Genomic DNA, 20,611 nt, shown 5'->3' with positions numbered 1-20,611 from the left:
TGAACTAACCTCGTTATCTCTAGCTTGCTTGCTAGCATATATATACCTGCCCCTGGAAATTTCACTACCTGCGTCTGACGAGTGGGTATCACCACGGAAAGCTCACCTCCAAACTTCTGTTAGTCTATTAAGGTGCCACAGATTCTCTGCTGCTTTTACAATCCAGACTAACACGGCTACCCTCTGATACTTTCAGGATGAAATTTCTCTGCTAACTAGTTTGAATTTCCTGATCATCGAATTCCGCACTCAACAAACACTGCAAGATGCTCAAATACACAATCTGTGCAGATATATATACTGTCTTCGTAGATCTGACAGTTTAGCTGTCAGAGCAGAGATTCTCCCAGGAACGCAGAATATCATCTCTATCTTTGGGTCTCACACAGTTCTGCAATTTTCCTGGCTTCGGCCATAATTCCCCGAATTTGTTCTCCCTTCACTTCCCCATTGGGTCTGCGAGCCAGTTCTTCATATATAAAGAAATAGAAAAAAAGATTAAATCACCTACTATATAAAATCTTTTGACAAGGCATTTCACAAAAGATTCTTATACTGATATTCAATGGCAACCAGGTAATTGTTATATGAGGCAAGCATACAAAGTTATGTACATCTTAGCTTCCATTGTCAAGTCCCATTCACATACACATTTTCACAAGTGCACTTTAACTAGATTCAGTTTAAGTATTCACAACTGTTTTATACCTATGTTTCTGACAAGTTAAAAAAAAATTTTTTTTTTTGACAACGTAGAGTTCTTTTTAGGAATCATTCTAAAAATGTACAATAGAATGTTGGATAATAGTTCTTTTTTTAGCACTGAATTAATGGAGTGCATGACCTAACAATTGAAGATTAAGTTTTGCTGTTAAGAAGATACTGTACTACATATTCTTCCTCCATTATAAAGCTGAATAAACTACCCTCTTGATCAACAATGTACTGTTTTACAATTTGCATAAACACACAGCAGCTCTCAAACTGCATTTGTACTTCCCCCAGAGAGCCAAAAGGAGTTTAACATTGCAAAACTTTCATAGTATTGGCTCCATAATTCTTTAACGAAAATGTTATGGCTAAAATTAGACTGTACCTCCCCCTTTATTTTCAGAAAGGTATCAGCTTACATCTGTGTTAAAAGGATTTCCATCTTGAGAGAGAGAGAGAGAGAGAGATTGTGAGAAACTGTAACAGAACTTCTGTGAGCTCCCACTAGATAGTGAAATCAGAAAGAAGAGACTTATGTACGTTCAAGAAAGCATCCCCAATATATAGCTCATGTAAAGTATTGGGGATGCCTGCAATAGTTCAGCACAGTAACTTAAAGGCACAGTTTGAGAGACTTTGGGAATTCATAAAATTACTACGTACCTGAGCAGCATCAATTTTTTTAGCAATCGCCTGTTTAGAGTTAGTCATGGCCTCCAGTTTGTGGGCTGCATTTTCCACTTTTGCTGTAAGTAAATCCAGACCTTGAGACACCTGCTGTGCTTTCTGCATGGCCATTGGTGTAGCACCTTGTCCTCTACTCAAAAAACACAAAGATCATCATAGGAATATCATACAAAAAGTATTTTTTTAAATTACAAAAGACACTAACTGTTGTTTTTAAACTTTTCATCAATTCCTACCACAGCCATGATATTGCAAAGGTGTTCAGGAGACATGTTTAAAAAGTATGCTGGGGCGCGGGAACAAGAAGTCAACAGCTCATCTGAACACTGGCTAGGACAGGTGCCTCTTAAAAGGAAACACAAATGGTGCCTCTCTCTTACTAGAGTTTTACATGCAGCATCAGCACAAGAACCGAATTTTTTGAAGGCTCCCTAGTATGACAACGAGAAGAGGAAAGGGCATTATGGGAGCCGAGTGCAACTGAATTACCCATGGCAGAGCTCTGTGTCTACTTCCTCTGTTCATTCCTCAGAGGTTTCCCAACACTCCTAGGACAGTTTAAACAATGGCACTTAGGGGGAATAATCCTTTGCCACATCTTATGCTGCATAAAGCAAGGACGACTGTTTTAAATGAGTTATGTACTGCAATTCAAAGGGACATTCTTCTTTGGTTCCCATATTTACACCAGGTCAAAATACTGAAAAATACACACAGGCTCTTGGTAGGACATCTTACTAAATTGGAACCCGAGAGAAGGTTATTGAAATACATGTAGGAGATCAGCAAGGTGCTGCAGGAGAAGAACTGAAACCACTACAGGTGGCTGTTCAAACATTTAGAAATAAAGTACAACTGAAGAGGAACATTCTTTAAAGTAGGAGCCCAAGAATCTTACAGGTTTTTAGATGTGGCTGTAGGAATCTCAGGTTCTAAGTGTCTGAAGTACTTGGGTTAATAAAGAGATTTTTCCTCTTATAAAATAATACTTTGTTAGTTTAAGAGAGCAGGCATGGATGACGGGGGGCAGGGGGAAAACACCAAACGAGGTGGTTGTGGATAATTATGTAATAGGAAGTATAAAGGTCCCCTCTTGTGGGTCAGGCCAGATCTCTAGATATGCTTCTTCAACCCTAACCTCTGAGAAATTAAAGTATAAGGACTTTTAACTATTTAGCCAGTTAAATAGCTTTTAACGGGGGGGGGGGGGAATGGGGAGAGAGGTTCGTCATTGTCCTGGACATCTTAAGCCAATACAAGACTGGCATCAACTGTTGCTTTGTGAAAGCAAGAAAACTCAGCCTCGAGACTGAATTTGTCCTTGATGCTCTGCAAAAAAACAGGTAAAATTTCAAGGCAAATCCTCCATTATTTCTTTATGAATCTGCTAGAAACTTTTAGATTGAAGTTTTAACTTTTTTCTTCCACTGCTCCCACGAAGGCTGAAATGGATCGACACCTTGAAACTGGTTTTGAGGACAATGCAACTAATAAATTTAGAGACTGCTTCAGGTTTAAGAATTGCACAAATGGAATCATTAAGCAACTAAGTTAATATTCTGAAAGTTGGAACAGATTTGTGCCTTTTGATGTACAAGGACTGTGAACTGATAACGACTGTTAATGTACATAAGTGCTTATTTAGCTAAATATGAAAGAAGTATTCCAGGCATGAGGGTATACCACCAAAATGTTTTACAGTTTGCCATAAAGCTATTAAATCCACTGCTTTTTTTGTTTTTTGTTTTTTTTAAAAAGAGAGCTCAAAATAAGTAACTTGTAAGTAATTTCTGGCTTTGTTCACTTCTCACCCATATTTCACTAGGAGGATTATGCCAGAAGAGGCCATTTGGTTTACGCAAGTTTGAAAAACATGGTATTTATGAAGTTTTGTTTTACATGCCCTCCTCTTACCAATTTCTTTTGCCACTCCTGGCAATATGCAAAATTCATTAATATTTCAAAAGAAAATAATTGTGCCAGGAAGCCACTGCGTAACTACGTAATGGATCACTGGAACTGTTTATTTTGTTGAGGTTAGATCAATGTTAGGAAACTGACAGTCTTCAACTGCACATCAATTTTGTGTTCTCAGCCACGAAAATTCAATTATAAAATTCATACTACAAGGTATTTTGAAATCCTCCTGCCTTTCCACTTTCACTAAGGAACACAAGGTCCCCTGAGCTTTTGAGTATAATAAGTTCTTAGTGCTTTCGCAGTGCCTTTCCTGTTCAAAGTGCTCTACAAAACATGACCTAGCTGATCCCATTAGGCTACCATATATTGAACTGTGTCTGCTACAAAATTGCTCTTCCGGCCCAGAACCAGAATTTCATCATGGGACACTGGGCATGATTCTCCTCTCAAAACACTGTATAAGTCTGGAGTAACTCTTGCAGTCAATGAAGTTACACAGATGGAAGACTGGTGTAAGCAAAAGGATCAGGCTCATCAAGGTCAAATGCAAAATAGAAACAAAAAGAACTGTAGGTGAAGACAAACTTTTACACTATTTATCAGGGTGATGAGCAACTGCTATCTTCTGGTACATCATCTCTGGCAACCTAAAAGACAAGGGTACTCTGAATCATATGAAATGTGTTGATTTATACAAGGCACCTCAGTTTGTGGAATGATTTATACTGAGCTGAAGACTCCATTTCTGCTTGTTGATTTTTCAGGCAAATGTTTGCAACTGAGTGAAGTCTGAATGATCTAAATGAACTATTTTGTTTGCTTTGTCTCAAGAACACTTGTAAATATAAATTCACATATATGTTTTATCCTTCTGGAAGAGACGGCAAGACAAAACAAATAAGATAATGTGTACGCTCTTACAATGTAACCTGTTGTACCACAGTGATGAACATCACAGCCTAAACAGCTATATGCTTCAGAGACACCCTTTTATTAATAATAGAAGGTTTACCTAGCTCGGAGATCAGCCACTTGATCAGTCATCTGGCCTAGCATTTTACAGGTTCCCAGAATCTCTCTGCGTTCTTTGCCTGCACACAGTTCTCCCACTTTTCCGGCTTCATCAAGGATCTGCCGTATAGCTTGCTCACCAGCATCCCCTAATATGCAGGAGACAGTCAATAAGTACACTGAAAGACACTCATTACTTATTAAGAGGAAACTGCTAATTCCATCAAGACCTGCTGCACTAATCATACTCCATTCACTGAATAAAGTTCATTAATTGAAATGATTGGAAAGGCATCCAGAGTGCAAGAAATCCAGTATCTTGTACACAGACAAATGTTCCTGCAACAGTATAGTGTTGTTTTAATAGCATATCCTGTCTCATGAATTAGGCATGAAATGAATCTCTAAAGATGGTTTCATTTCCACTGATGAAGTTCCTATATAAAAGTTTAGGAATGTAAAAACATTTTAAAAGAACATGATTTTGGATTGTGGGGTGGGAGGCAAGGGAAAGAGGGACTAACTTTGAAAGTATTAGCTATCAGAGGGGTAGCCGTGTTAGTCTGGATCTGTAAAAGCAGCGGAGAATCCTGTGGCACCTTATAGACTAACAGAAGTTTTGGAGCGTGAGCTTTCGTGGTTGTTGAATACCCACTTGTCAGACGCCAGGTAGTGGAAATTTCCAGGTGGTAGGTTATATATGCGCAAGCAGCTAGATATAACAGGTTAGGTTCATTCGGCAGGATGGGCCTGTTTGCAAGAGTGTAAACCAAGGGAGAGAGATGCGTTCTTAATTGGCAAGCCATCACAGTCTTGTTTAGTCCAGTTGATTGGTGTAAATTTGCAATGAACTGAAGCTCAGAGTTTCTCTTTGAGTCTGGCTCATTGTTTGCGCAGGTATGCCACCTTAAGTCTGCTATAGTGTGCCAGGGAGGTTTGCAGTGCTCTCTACAGTTTTTGTTATAGTGCCAGTTCCTTGATATCTAATTTGTGTCCTTTATCCTTTCATAGACTGTCCAGTCTGGCCGCGAATAGCAGGGAGGCATTGCTGCATATTGACTGGCGTATATTACATTGGTGCATGCAGTGTGACTGAACCAGTGATGTGTGGGTGATTGGTTAGGTCTGTGATGGTGTCGCTGTTTAGATATGCGGGCAGAGTTGGACATCGAGTTTGTTGCCTGGATTGGTTCTGAGGTTTAGATTACTATGCGGTCGGTGTGCAGTTGCTGGTTTGTGAGAAGCGTTTCAGCGTTGGGGATTGTCCTGGTGGGCAAGTTGGCTGCACCAACTGCTGAAATTGTGGGATCATTGTCAGATGGGTTGAGATCTTCTGAATGATGCGTTGGAGGGTTTTAGATTGGGGCTGTATGCGATGGCCAGTGTGTAGTCCTGTGGTTCTTTTGGCGTTTTGTCGTGTAGTAGGAGGCTGACTGGGTACACCGTCTGCTCTGTTGATCTGTTTCTATTCCTCAGGTGGGTATTGTAGTTTGAGAATCTTGGTGAGATGTTGTAGGTGTTGGTCTCTGTCTGAGGGGTTCAGGCAGATGCGTTGTACCTCATGCTTGCGTGTATAGACATATCGTTAGATGTGCCGGGCATGAAGCTGGCCGTTATAAAGGTCGGCTAGTGTCGGTTAGGTTTCGATATAGGGTGGGTTAATTGCCATCACTTGTTTGCACCATGGGGTCTAAAAGTGGACCTCCTGTGTAGATTTCAGGCTGAGGGTGAGGTTGGGTGGACGTTGTTGAAATATGGTAGAATTTTTCTGAGTCTCCTTCCATGGTCCAGATGATGAAGAGTCATCAATGTAGCATAGGTAGCGAAGGGCCGTAGTGTAGAGAGCTGAGGACGCCCTTGTTTTCCAGTGTCAGCATAAAACTATGATATTGTGGGGCCATGCGCGGGTGCCCATAGCAGTCACTGATCTGGAATATATATTGTCATCAACTTGAAATAGTTGGTGTGCGTATAAAGGCAACAGAGCTCAGCAGCCAGGTTGCTTGTGACATCATCAAGGATACTTGTGGCCTGGACAGGCTTTATTATCTGTGTTGGATGTTTTTCTGTAGAGAGCCTCTACATCCATGTGGCGTAGATGTGTTTTCTGGAGGTGACCAATGCATTGTAGTTTCCTCAGAGAAATCAGCGTGTCCACGGTGATAGTGGGAGTGCTTGGTGGCAATAGGGTCTGAGCTAGAGCGTCACATATCAACAGTCTTCAGTGAGAGTGCCATGCCGAAGAGATGATGGCGTCAGGATTTCCGGGTTGTGGATCTTGGCATTTAGTAATAGAATAACCCCTGGTCGTGGCTCTAAAGTATTCTTGATTGTTCCGGGTGTGTGAGGGAGTGTCCTGAGGTATGATGCTGCGGTTCTAGTTGTATTCCTCAGTGGGATCTGAGGGAAGTGGCCTGTAGAATTTGGTATTGGAGAGTTGTCTGGCGGCCTCCTTTTGGTAGTCAGACCTGTTCATGTAGCCTACAGCAAAGCTTTCTTGGTGTTCAACAAAGAGCATGGTAGTTCTCGATTCTCTTTTTATTTTTAAAAAAACCACCCAGGTGTTGTAGGCACCTCCAGCACTCACAGAACAACGTTCATGTGCCAAAGAGCTTACAATTTGGGAATGACCAATGAAAGGGGCAACAAAACCATAGGGACAGCAGATTTGGGATTAATTAAGTTACTTCAATTAATTTCGTGTGCTACATGATGGACTTACTTTTTTTCATCTAGAAACTAATAAATTGTCTCACTTCTTAAAACTGGATTATGACTTTTCTATAATGCTATACACACTTAGTTAATACAATAATTAAAATCCAAGTTTAAGATACAAAAATTCTTTTAAAAGGAAAGTTACCAACCCAGTTAAAACTGGATTGTATTAGTAACACATTCATTAAATTGTTATTTTGTAGGATGCATTTCAATGACTTTTAGCCTCAGGAAACCGAAGTTGCCACAGTTGACTATGCAGAGGGAGAGAGAGAGAGAGGGAGACTGAGAGGGAGGTTTAAAACAGTGACACCATACACAGCAAAAAATAAACATTTCTAGTACTGATGCTCAGGTGTACATTGACCTCTACCTTAAAAAAATATATATTGTTTAGATCTTTGATGCACAAATGAAAAACAAAAACTGGCAACTGGTTATGTTTAGCCACAGGAAAGTCTTACAGGAATTTTTTTTTTTTTTGAAGTGTCAAATAGCAGTTTTATATGTTAATAACATATTTCTGAGAAGACCGGGGGGGGACGGACTGGTATTGGTGTAAATATAAATAAATAAACAAATAAATAGTCGCAATATAGCCTGATCAATACTATATAGAACTAAGGGTTTCAAGCACGGAAGTGCAGAAGGGATTTTTTTATTCTCTGGGGTGCTGAGCCACATTTTCCCATATCAATTGTAGCATATTACACTTTTTTACTAGCAAAGGAAGATAAATACACTATTAAATATTGAACACATTTTCTAACAGAATGGAAAAGAGAAGATTAGTTTACATATGGTTTGAACTATATAATTTGAACAACGGGGGTGGGGAGGAGAAGCTTTCCAAAGCACTTTGCATATACATCATTTTCTTAACATTAATATTTGAAGGAAGGAACATCTAAGAATTTCTTTTCAGAATACTTCGCCTGTGATTTAGTAATACACCAGAATTTTCTCTAAAAGAAACACAATCATTTAGACAGTAAGGCTCTGAACACTGCATGGGTGGAGTATGATTATTACCTGGTGATGCATTGGGATCCCTTAGCCAGCCCTTTGCCTGGTTCATCTTGGAATCTATTAAGGCCAAAGCTCTCTTCATAGCTTCAGTGTCCTTTACAAAATAGAAACCTTCACAATCATTCTCTTTGCCAAAGCACAGATAGTAAACACAATCAAAGCTGACAGAAAATTAACTTTAAAAACAGGTCGATTCTCCTATTAAAACAGCTCAAAAAAGTATTGGACAGAAGCAGGTCACAGTCTTTTCTTGAGAATTAAAACCAATAGATGTTTTCATTTCACGCAAAATGCAAAGAACTCTTACATGCAAGTTTTTAGTTACTTTTTCTGTTCAGTTATTTCCCCAGTGCTACAATTCCTACAGAAAAAAAAGCTGCAACAATTTTCAGACATAGTATCTTGGAAATCAGGATTTTTAAGAGTATACCAAGACTCTGTAGCAACTACAGTAAATTTAGCAATAAGATTATGGTTTAAAGGTGTTTTCAGAAATGACTTGATACTACTGGAAATGGTGTCTTATAGTTAAGAGGTCAATGACAATTTTAATGCCCCTTTCTGCCTCATCTGTTGAACAGCTACATGTTTGGAATTCATCTGCCCTTCAAAGTCAGACACTAGCTTAGTGTCACTTTTGATGGAAGAAGATACAGATTTACTGTCAACTATTAAGATTCAGAGAATAATCAGACCTTTTAAATCTATAGAGACTAAGGCACACATACACTTTAGGTCCTTTCTAGTAAGTAAGAACTTTATCTACTCTACCCATGGCAATGAGAGTCTCTTCCTGAGAAGCGCTATTTAACTATAGAAAATGTATTGGCTCACTAACACTCCTTCACCTAGAAAAGCCGAAAACATGGGGTCCTTTCTCTGTGCGTACTTGCCAGTGTTGATCTGTTAACTCTCCACTAGAAGGCACTGTGAGTTTTCTATCCAACACAGTATGAGGGAACAAGAACAATCAACTGAAAGAAGTCTGGGCAGGGCCAGAATAATAGCTCTTCAATAAGCATGTGATAAAAGTAACTTACATTTGTTTATTCTAAATGGTGTTAATGAGCTGCTCCTGCCACAGAGTTATGTCTTTATGACAGCATCTTTATGCAGAGTTCTGGTACTTAACACAGTAAGTCAGCAGAACCCAGCCCTTCTTTTCCCTCCCCTACTCCCACCATTACACAACCCCAATGCACCCATGTCAGATCTCTTATTTAGACTGCAAGATACTTGGGACAGGATTCAGTGTCTTGTACACTTGCCTGTGTCTTGTACAATGAGGGGTACACTGGCAGCACTAAAGAGGTTGAAACCCTTCTTTGAAGTGGATCAGTGTATCCCAGAGGTGAAAGTAAGCCAGTACGTACCAGTATGCCATACTGGACCGGCTTTCCCAGGTGGCAATTTAAAGCGCCTGGGGCTCTCAGCAGCGGCTGGAACCCCAGGCCCTTTAAATCACTACATGAGCCCTGCTGCCAGAGCCCCTGGGTAGTGGAAGTGGCCGGGACCCCCGCAACTCCGGCAGTGATTTAAAGGGCCCAGGTGCCACTCCTGTAGCGGTGCCCTGAGCCCTTTAAATCACCATCAGAGCCCCGCCGCCACTACCCCAGGGCTCTGGCAGCAGGGCTCATGCAGCGATTTAAAGGGCCCAGGACTCCAACTGCTGCTGCCACCCCGGCCCCTTTAAATTGCCACCAGAGCCCCGCTGCCAGAACCGATGGTGATTTAAAGGTCCCGAGGCAGTAGTGGCAGCAGGAGCCCCGCGCCCTTTAAATTGCTGCCTGAGCCCTGCTGCAGTAGCTGCAGCCGGACCCCTGGGGATCTGTCAGCGATTTTAAGGGCTCTGCTGCAGTAGTGGCGGCTGGAGCCCCGGGCCCTTTAAATGGCCCCCGAGCCCCGGGACTCCCAGCTGCCTCTGCAGCTGGTAGCTCTGGCAGTGATTTCAAGGGCCCCAGGCTCCCAGCCGCCACTATAGCTGGATCCTGGGACCCTTTAAATCTTGATTTAAAGGGCTTCAGGCCCTAAAGGCCCTGCCTCTTCCAGTTGAGGCCATGCCTCTTCCGGTTGAGGCCCTGTCCCCTGCTCAGGACTCTGACGTACCAGTAAGTCCTTTAAGTTACTTTCACCACTGGTGTATCCATGCCTCTGTAATCCCAAAATTAGATTGCAGAAGTATGTTATGGTTAGGACTAAACACAGGAACTTCACTTGGTGCAGTACACAGCTACTCTTTTCTTAGGGTGAGCTGTTTTCAACAGACTATACCCTGCTCCATGACCTGCACCAGCTACCTATTTACCTCTGGGCATAGTTCAAAGGACTGGTTTCAATCTATGCTGTCCTATATTGTGTGGGACCCAGCTCCTTAAAGGTCACCTCATGCCACATTGCAACTTCTAGGTGGCTCTTGGAGTCAGGGGCTGGGTTTGAGCTCTCCAGGTCCAGTGGCAGAACGTGCTCATTGGAAGGCCTACGTCTCAGAACCTATTTTCTCTACAGTCTGTCAGAACTAGAGATTGATGAGCTTCAGGGCCAAGTGAAAGATCTGTACTTGGAGTGGCTTTTAAATTATTTCAAACCATTATAGGGCAGAATATACTGGTTTTTATTAACTTTAGAACTCTATAATTTGTGAATTCTCTATTTAATGTAAGGCAAGTGTTAAGAAAATAAGCACCATGCATAAAGCTATTAAACATTCAACTAAGCTGATAAACTGATGACGGTTGCAGCTTTCAGTTACCGCATATGCAGATTAAAGGAGTTTTAGCTCTGAATGGATAGTGGACAGCAAGACAGACACTCCATAAATAATCCAAAAACAAAAGCATTAACTGAAGCTTTAAAAAGGTATACATATTAGTCACTAGTCTCTATATCAGTGGTTCCCAAACTTTAACAACCTGTGAATCCCTTTCACCAAAATGACAGGTCTCGTGAACCCCCTCTTAAAAATGAATATTTCCAGGGATTTTCTTCTTTACCCGAGTATAAATTATAAAAAGCAGTGATCTTGGAAATATAAAATTTGTTTTTATGACATGCTTATTACACACTATTATTAATATTAGTCAAATTACAGTATTTTATAACATTATAGAAAATGCAACACTTCTTCGCAAAGATCTCACTTCATATCTTGTTCTACTTTGATAAAGCTGTATAAGACAAAGACTCCTATGTTTCTCAACGGATAATCAGAGTGAAACGCATGAAGTTATTATAGAAGCAACTCAAAAATTCTTCTAACACAAGCATTCAAGTCTTGAGCATCCAGGCATACAATCATGTTACAGCAAAGTTTAAACTTTTCTTCATAATAAATTTAAAAAAACAATTACTAGCTGCCTATTTATTTTAACAACAGCAACAAAAATCCCCTTTTCCTTTCGTATTCTTATAAGCGAGTCTTGAAGTTTAAATCTCCTCCTATGATAGATATGCTTGCTTTGATCTGCTTAGCTCTTGGAAGTCCAGGGGCTCCAAGCCGCTGGTCCCGTGCTGCCTGGGGTCCCTAGGGACAGCTCTGTCCGCCATTAGGGATTTTTTCCCCGAGAACCCCTTGTAACATTTCACGAACCCCAGTTTGGGAACCACTGCTCTATATTAATGCTTTGAACCGGTAGAGACTTGATGGGCTCATTCAGTGCTTAAAGTTAAGCTTGTGCATAAATCTTTGCAGAATCACGGCTTTACCATGGAGAAAGGGGTTTATAAAATTAAAGAATTTAAAGTTGTGTCTGTCCACCATACCCATATCTCTGAGGCATTCGGTAGAACTCTGAACTTTAATACACAGTATAAATTCAAAGCTTGAAAGAGGTTTCAAGAGGACAGACTGAAAAAAAACAAAAAACATCTCATCGATTTTTTCCCATTTAAGTCTACTTAAAATTTTTAGAAACGCATTATCTTCCTCCTCGGTAATGTGCGCTGATGATGCCCAAAATTGTATTTAATCATGCTATTTGCAGTCCTCTTCATTGATTTGTGTATTTATAATCAGTAAAATGACACTGAAGGTTTCCTGTATTTTACTGCATCTCTTGTTTAGTCAACACAAGCCAACACGATTTTCTTTCTTTTTTTTTTTTTAAGGCTTTTACACTTTTTATTTTGAAAACTCCCAGCACTACATACTCAACCTGGGATCTAATAGAGTCAAGTTGTCTTCTGTCACCTTTCCCATCAGCACCAGGGCTCCATTCCTGATCATTCTGTTCTCTAAGTCTTGCCATCCTGTGTATCAAATACATCAATTCCTAGGGCTCCCCAAAAGCTACAGATATAATGCACAGATAGGAATAGCACCCTCCCCCTGTCTTTTTTCCCCTTTTTTTTTGGTGGTGGTAAGTCAAGGTCTGTTCTGCTTGGATATTTCAGATTTCTGCTGGGAAACTCATTTGCATAGCCGATAAATTGTCCCAACAAATTCAAGAGCATCTCTTCTGTAAAAGCATAGTTACCAAGCTTCCCATCAACCCCTGGACTGTCCAGATAGCTCCACAGTTGTAGCCTATCAAAAACACAGTTGTATAGTACTAGAGTATCTGCTTTTGAACAGCAATGCATAAGATTGCGCTCAGCTTTTAGCCTGTTTTAACATTTTCATTCTATCCAGAAGGATTCACTTCTAGTGGACTCACTCCACCAGAACAGGCCCCTTAATTGGACACACTGATACTGTACTTGTTGTATGCTTCATCCCTTAAGCACTGACAGAGCCTTCCCCACTGTCAGACTTTAGGAGAGAGTTGGAGCACAGAAATCATTGAAACCTACAGTCCTGTTTATTGATAAAGGTTGGCAAGCAGGGACCTGGAACTAAAAATGTATCCAGGGAAACCAGTTTTAATACAAAAATATTAAGCAAGATGTTTCAGTTTCTGGACTTCGATCTTCTTGGAGTTCTGAAACTGTTCCACAGATTTGTCTCCCTTCTGATTCAGCTAAATTTATGGTGTCTAAATTTTCCTCAGATAAAGAAGGTGGAGCAACAGAAACAAAACTGGTTTTTCACAGAGGTTAGATAAAACAGGCAAGCAATCAGGGTTACCACTGCCTGAGCGGGGAAGAGGCAATGGGCACTTTACAACCCAATCCTCCAGCAAGGATATCTCCTAGATCTACTTTCCTCTTTTTGCAGCTTCTGCCATCACTAGTAATTTTGTGAAGAGCCATAGAGCTAGTCCAGATTGGAAAAATGATATTGGCAATCCTCCTGCCTGAGAGGGAATCTCCAAAATCTGACACTATCCCTAGTTGCTAAATATTAACTATAATCTCTGAATCATTAAGTACTCTAAGTCTAGAGAAGTTGTGCAATATCTGCATTTCTTTACCAAAGAAGGCAATGTTGGGTAAAGTACAGCAAGTCCTGTTTTTTGGCATATCAACTAGCTTAGTCAAACAGGATTCAGTCCTGGGAAGCATCCAACAAGAAAGACTGCTGGATTCTTCCCAACAGCCCTCAACTCTCAAGAAGTGCTCAGCTTCTTTCGGAATCCGTTCCTTATTCACTACAGGCTTGCTTGTCTTCAGCCTCAGTGGGAATTATATGAATTGAGCACTCCAGCAGCAGATTCTCTTTTCCTAGTTTTGTTACAGCCTGTAGACATTTGAATTGAAGGAGAACCTAAACATTTATATATTCAAATGTATTCCATTTGTAGTTTCATCCCCACTCACCTACTGGGACTTTTCATTTAACTGTTCATTAAAAAAAAAAAAAGCATGCACATGAAAAACTTGTTGCAACCAGACAATTCAACAATTAATTGCTTCAGAAAAATGTCAACATTCATTCAGCATTTAAATTCTAAACTAACACTCAAATTATGTTTAATTAAAAACAAAAACAAAAAAAAATCTATATTTAAGCAAATTTATGGTTTGCCAGAAATACAAATATTGTCTAAATTTGAAATTAAGACCCAGTCTAAGAAATAGTGTTGGAATTATCTTAATGACATTAATAATGGTGTGCACTTGATAGGAAAAACAGTTCTGCTCCAAATTTTTTCCTCCACTTACTTTATTCCCTTTCCTTTCTGTAGGAATCATCTCCTTCCATTGGAAGTCTCCATCAGTAAGGAGAAGCATGCAACAGGTACAGCAAATATAAGTAAATTAACAGTTCCTCTCTCCCCAAATCAAGCATTTGTCATGTGTATCAATAGAGGAATGTCTGCTGTGTGGGACCATTAGCAAGACAACCAATACCAGAATTTACTTCTTCTCACAAATGTTTAGTTGTAACATTTAATATCCTTTGTATCATGAACAGTTCAACACACAAGCAATGCCCAATGCTACATGTCTAAAATGCAGGCACACTATCATAATCCTGCACGTTGAAATATAATTTATAATTAAAATATTACTCTAAATTTACCTAGAGTACACAATGATGTACTTCGATTACTGACCACAAAGCATACTTATGTATAATGCACACTGTCCAAAATCTTCCACTTAACTGTCAATATAAGTATTTTTATAAAAGCTCCTCGACTTGTTTTACTAATAGAAATTTTTCACATATATCTTAAGAATTGTGCAAATCTCACTTACTATCTACTTTGTACTGCATTCATCTTTGGACAGTGAAAGCTTCCTGGCTTCCCCATGCACTAGAATAGTGAGGTTGTGTGTGTTTCAAACAACGCGGGGAAACGTTTAAATCCATAAGAAAAAGCTAATTTAAAAAAAAGTAACAAGTTATGATCCTAAGCCATGTGCCCTGTATGGAAAGCTTAAGCTCTCCAAGGAAACTTATTTACTGAGGAGCCATGCTGATGAAAAGTAAGAGATTCTTGCCACAAACTATACGATGGGCAAAATTACTGAAAGAAGCTGTATAAAGCTTTCCAGACAACAGACAACCTGCTTTTGCATAATTGGACTTTGTGATCATGAGCACCAGAAGCTAGTAACATAGGTTAAACAGGAACCTGTCCTAAAAACTTGGGAAGACTCCTATCAATCTCTGAAAGGCGGTCTTTGCATAGTCTGGGCTGTCATCACCCACACCTAACAAGCTGCTCCAAACTTCAGATATCTTAGAGCTGAGCAGCAGTAGTTAAGCTCATTTAAAAACCTCTATTAGACCTACATACATAAGTATGGTGTTACAACTGGTACACAGAAAAAAATATACACAGCACACAGTCTGCACACAGCACAAAATCCCACAGACATGCTTTTTTGTTTTAGTACAGAAGTACTGGTGTGGGGTGTGGAAGAATTCTTACCTTCTAAAGGTGAGAAAAGATAAGAAACAGGAGAACAAAAACAAAGATGCATAAAGTAGTCATAATAAGGAAGTAGTAGAGCGGTAAAATACTTCAAATGCAAAATAAGGGTCAAGGCACCAATACATAGGCTAAAGTGTTTTTAATGTCTATATCACAACAGGTTTTCTAAGGGGGAACTAGTCTGTCAATGTCTAAAGGTTTTTTAAAATATAGTTTTTCAGTTAATTGTTGCTGTGCCACTGATCCTAAAAAGCCTATTAGCAGCATACTTTAAAGGCCAAGCAAACACAGTTGGCATCCCAACCACTAGTTGTGCTGCTGTATTTGTATTTACATCAAGTGACAAATTCAAGTTTCTAGTGAGAATATGAATGCAAACTAACTTGTCTGCTAATACATATGGAAGTGCCTTAAGGTAATAATAGATTGGGTGTTTAAGTACTGTACTGAGCTGGACAAATTTTGTACAGACCACAAGGGACAGCTTGTGTGCCCAACTTACTTACACACAGAGTGTAAAATTTGGTCACCACGTGACTGAGATTAAACACACTCTTTCCTTGAAAAGACATACTATATTCTAGCACCTCCCTATCAAGCCAAAGAGAGAGATCAGAAATGAACACAAACCCTGATCTCCTACATGGCAGTACAGAGTGCTTCCAATAAGCCACTGAGTCATGTGCCATGCATTTTAACCTTCTTATTTCTATTAAAGAAATCAGCAAAGACTAAGCAATGAGACAGGCAAGTTACTTTTAAAAACAAGCTTTAATAGGGACCAAATTATCTCCAAAGATATTCTTTTTACTTTGGTATCTTGTGATTAGCTTGGCAGAATTCAAATTTTTTTAAATAATTTTGATGGACAATATCGATGGTTTATTTTAAGCACTTGATTTTTATTGGTTTAAAATCATTCACAATTGTGAGAAACTATGGGGAGCAGACAATTTAATGGCAGACATTCAGATTTAAAAAAAATTAAAGCTTTATAATGGTTAAAGCACAAATTTTAACCTATGTCAAAATATACAACATAAATAGCGTGAAGTCAAACTCTGGTAAGTTCTCAAGTACCATTTTTCTTACATTGCCTATCCGTAAATTTTGATCAACATCAATGGAAACATTTTTCATTGTTTGTGGGTATACAGTGAAATGAGCATATACTGAAAAATCTAATCCTTCCAATCCTATTCATAACACTATATCGTGTTACATGATCTGGTTGTGTACACTCTAATCAAATATTCTTGAAAACCTCAATTTATAGTTGCTGTGAGAAGCTAAGTAGAATCTGACTTCTATTTCCAGAAGAAACAGTGAACATACCTTGCTAGCCCAGGCATCCTCATCCCAGGAAGTGAGCTGTAACACACGGATGATCTCATTTATTTCAGCACTCATCTTCTCTACTGTGAAATTGCGGTTTTTCAAGGCCTCTTCTATTCCTTGGCTTTTGGAACTTTTAGTAGTTACAAAAATCTTCATAGCTGTGAACATTGCACTCTCGATTAGAGAAACTATCTAAGAAGATATGATTGCTGTACAAGATCTCCTCCCCCTGCATAAACTCAGGAACAGTAAGCTATATGTTTTGAACAGGACAGGAAAACACCATAAAGACTGATGATTTTAAAGGCTGGTCTACACTTAAGTTTTACTGGTAAATCTATGTTGATTAACAGTGTGGGTTTTTTGCTGATAGTTATAAATATGGCTACACTAGGACTCAAACAAGAATAAGCTATAGTAGTATAAGCACTTTTATACTAGTATAACTGTTTCTACACTAGAGAGTGTTTTTTTGCCACATTAACTATTCTGTTTGTTAATTTATGAGAAGAGTTAGAATGTATTTCTTAGAATTTGGTTAGACCTTGACAAGTTTTCTGCTCTATAGCTAGGACCAATCAAACCACCTCTCTTAGATTAGCTAACCAAGTGTCAAAGTTATGTGTCACAGTTACTCCCATATTTCTGTGAAGAATGATACCAAGTACATTCCACACTGCAAAACACACCCATAAGCCTCTGCTCTTGAGGTGGAGGGCATGCAGCAGCTGAGGCAACATAGGAGAGCTGCCCAGGTTTTCACAGAATGCACAGATGCAAAAACATGGTTGTGCAGTATAGGTATGCAAACCCTACTACAGTCACTGCAGTTTTTTCTGGGGGAAATGGTGCTGTGTGGATGCATTCAACAGTGTCTGCTTGCAATCAGGCTCTGCCATGGTTACACAACAGTCCCATTCTTAGACTAGATACATGTGGTGACAAAAAAAAAAAACCCAAAACGCTCTCATTTAAAAAGAGAAAGAAAAGTTATCCTAGTGGCTTTTTTTTTTTTACTTCAATGTAACATATAATCAGCAAAAATGCAGAAGCAATCATAAGCTTGCTTCCTTTTCTCCCTCATGTTTGCCAGTTAAAATCCACCCCAGGACAACAGTAATTAAAATACCCTATCTGCATTACAAACACCACTGAATTTAAGCACTGGCCTTATATGGAGACATGTATTACAAGTTGGTTTATCTTGCCACTCAGAACCAAAGCCATGTTAGAATCAAGCTTTAACTCTGGTTTGACACAGTTTAAACATTCAACTAATCCTCCAACCTCTTGGAATGAGTTCCACAGGCTAAGATGGAGGCATGTTGGCAGGGCATTACCATTGCTGTAAATTCTTCTGGAGATAGACGCCGAAATCTGAGTGGCCCTTGGACAGTAAATTCATCTAAAAATCAAAGGCAGGACTAAAGTAGAGCTTTAAGAGGAATTACACGTGGGCCGGATGCAAGCAAGTTCTGTGCAGCCTTCCTACATGGCTTTGCTCAAAAGCTTCCATCCTCTGTCCTGATCTGTAACACTGATAGCTACTCCACCTTGGGCCTCTGAGTAAGTAATTTGGTTAAATGTGCTTTATGATGTACAAGATGACACCCACTTAGAAGCTAGAAGCAACTGTTAAATTCTACTTCATTTTATGGTAAGTTCTTAAAATAAAAGCAACACTTTAATGTTCTAAACCACCTATACCACTACGTAAAACCCAGCTCAGTGCCAGGGAGGGGGTGAATATGTTCACAAGTGTGAAAACCCTGACATACTAAAATGTGCTCAGTCCTATTACATACCTCCCTCTTCCCCAATCCCTCTTTCATCCTTGTCTTGGGGAGGATATTCCACCTGCCTGTGTAGTTTATCAGACCAGCATTCCCTCTGGCTAACCACATGAATTTTGCTAAACAAGTAAGCTATTTCAGCTGTTGGATTGGCACTTCTGCTCCTGAACAATCTTCAGCTGTTAAGCCCTCCTTTCTTGTTGCCCATTTGCAGGATTAAAAAACCCCATATCATGCCAGACAAAAGGGTGAGAAACACAGCAGAAGTGTGCCCCATTTTTGGTATACTTTTCAATGGCCCTCACCTCCGTAAAGCTTTTTTAGATTGCTCCCCTTAATCCTTCCATGATGGCAACTAGATTGTATTAATGTGAGACAGGTTATGAACAGATACTGAAAAAAATAGAACCACCATGAGAGAGTTTATCCAGATGAATGCACACATGCATACTGCCATTTAAAAATACTCATTAAACCCTATACACTGAGACAAGTATGCATGACACAAATACATCTGGCATAAATAGTGTATCACTAGTTTATGTAGCTCATTTTAAGTCTGACGTGCACAAAACTTAAAATAGGAAATATGCAGGGTATGCAGACGGAGAGCTGGCGTTACAACTTGCCATCCCCTCCCAGTTTGCCACAAATCAGCGAAACATCTATATATTTTCAGTCAGCTGAAGAGGCATGTCAAAGCTTCTATTTTTAATGGTATAACACACATGCATCCAAATTCAGATCATGCTTTTGCATCTAATAGTACAGCAGAAACTACCTGAAATAAGGACAGGCAACAGCTCCTTCACAGTGTTCATGGAGTTCACCAACATCACTCTGTGCTCCTGATGAGTCAATTCCTGCTGTCTTTCATCAATCATTTTGGCCATCTTTGTCATTCCTAGGTCATATAATGAAGCTCAAGTGATAAAACTGTTAATATTAGGTTTCCCCAGATTTATGAACATTTTACAGAGAATGTCTAGGCTCAGTTATTTGTTTAGCTTTCCAAACAAGAACACAAACGTATAATGAGTTATGACACCACTAAAGAAGTTTTGTATCACCTACTTTTCATTAGACCGTATTTCAGTAGTTTAAGGGAAGCCACAGATTCTAGTTGTTAATTCAAGCTAGAATATAGGTCTTATAATTTTGACGTTCATTTATCATGAATTTTAAGAAAAGAGCTACACAAATACAAAAGTAATGAATAGTCTACTTCACGGAAATCAGTCAGTTCAGCAATGTATGACAAGGTAGTTTAGAGCTTTTTTTCCTCCTTTAGCTTTGATCAGTTCTCACCTAAATAATGAGGTGGATGACAAGAATAGGAAAATATCACTGACACAGGTTTAGTTTTGCTGGCTTCAAAGACTTTCATTGTCTGGAAGTATTACGTGATTGTATTAATTTACACTGTCCCAGAAAAATTAAATTAAAATATCTTAATTCTCTAAAAAAAATTATATTGGTGATGAAAGGAAGAGAATCAAAGCATGTGTTACTTTGGATTTCAGGAGTAAAGGCACTTTCAAGAATTACATGAGAAACATAGTATATAGTATATACATAGTATATACATGAGAAACATAGTATATAGAATATACATGTATAATCACACTTTCAGTTGGCCAGAAACTATAGAGGAAACCATGCATTCCTCCTCATCCACATCTTAAACACAACATGCAATCTGCAGGTTTTAAGATATGCATTGTTCACGCTTGCATATGTTCATGGAAATAGTATTCATGATGGGAGTAAGATAAAGTTGCACATTGGGTTAGCTAAAGAGAAGCCAGACTTCTGCCTTGGAGAAGCTGACAAGGTTTAAACTAGAACTAGGGGGAAAAGACGTGCTCAGGAGCACTTATGCAAAAAGACATCTCTTTGAGGGATACCAGTAATACCAAAGGCCTGGTCTACAGTACGCGTTTAAACCGAATTTAGCAGTGTTAGACTGATTTAACCCTGCATCCGTCCACACAATGAAGCTCTTTAAACCGATTTCTGTACTCCTCCCCGACGAGGGGAGCAGCACTGAAATCAGTATTGCTATGTCAGATTAGGGTTAGTGTGGCCGCAAATTGACGGTATTGGCCTCCGGGTGGTATCCCACAGTGCACCATTGTGACC

General features: G+C 39.4%; 1 protein-coding gene across 1 annotated transcript in view; it reads right to left on the bottom strand.

Annotated features, from left to right (window-relative positions):
• Positions 1-20,611, bottom strand: part of VCL (vinculin) — a 120,789-nt gene that overhangs the window by 28,220 nt on the left and 71,958 nt on the right. Inside the window, 7 exon segments of the mRNA XM_075072655.1 lie at positions 302-349; positions 351-380; positions 382-451; positions 454-469; positions 1,375-1,528; positions 4,331-4,478; positions 8,080-8,170. Coding sequence (XP_074928756.1) covers positions 302-349; positions 351-380; positions 382-451; positions 454-469; positions 1,375-1,528; positions 4,331-4,478; positions 8,080-8,170 — 557 coding nt within the window.

The sequence above is a fragment of the Chelonoidis abingdonii genome, chromosome 15 (genome assembly GCF_003597395.2).
Source record: "Chelonoidis abingdonii isolate Lonesome George chromosome 15, CheloAbing_2.0, whole genome shotgun sequence".
Taxonomy (NCBI): Eukaryota; Metazoa; Chordata; order Testudines; family Testudinidae; genus Chelonoidis; species Chelonoidis abingdonii.
This window is presented reverse-complemented; position numbering and strand designations above follow the sequence as displayed.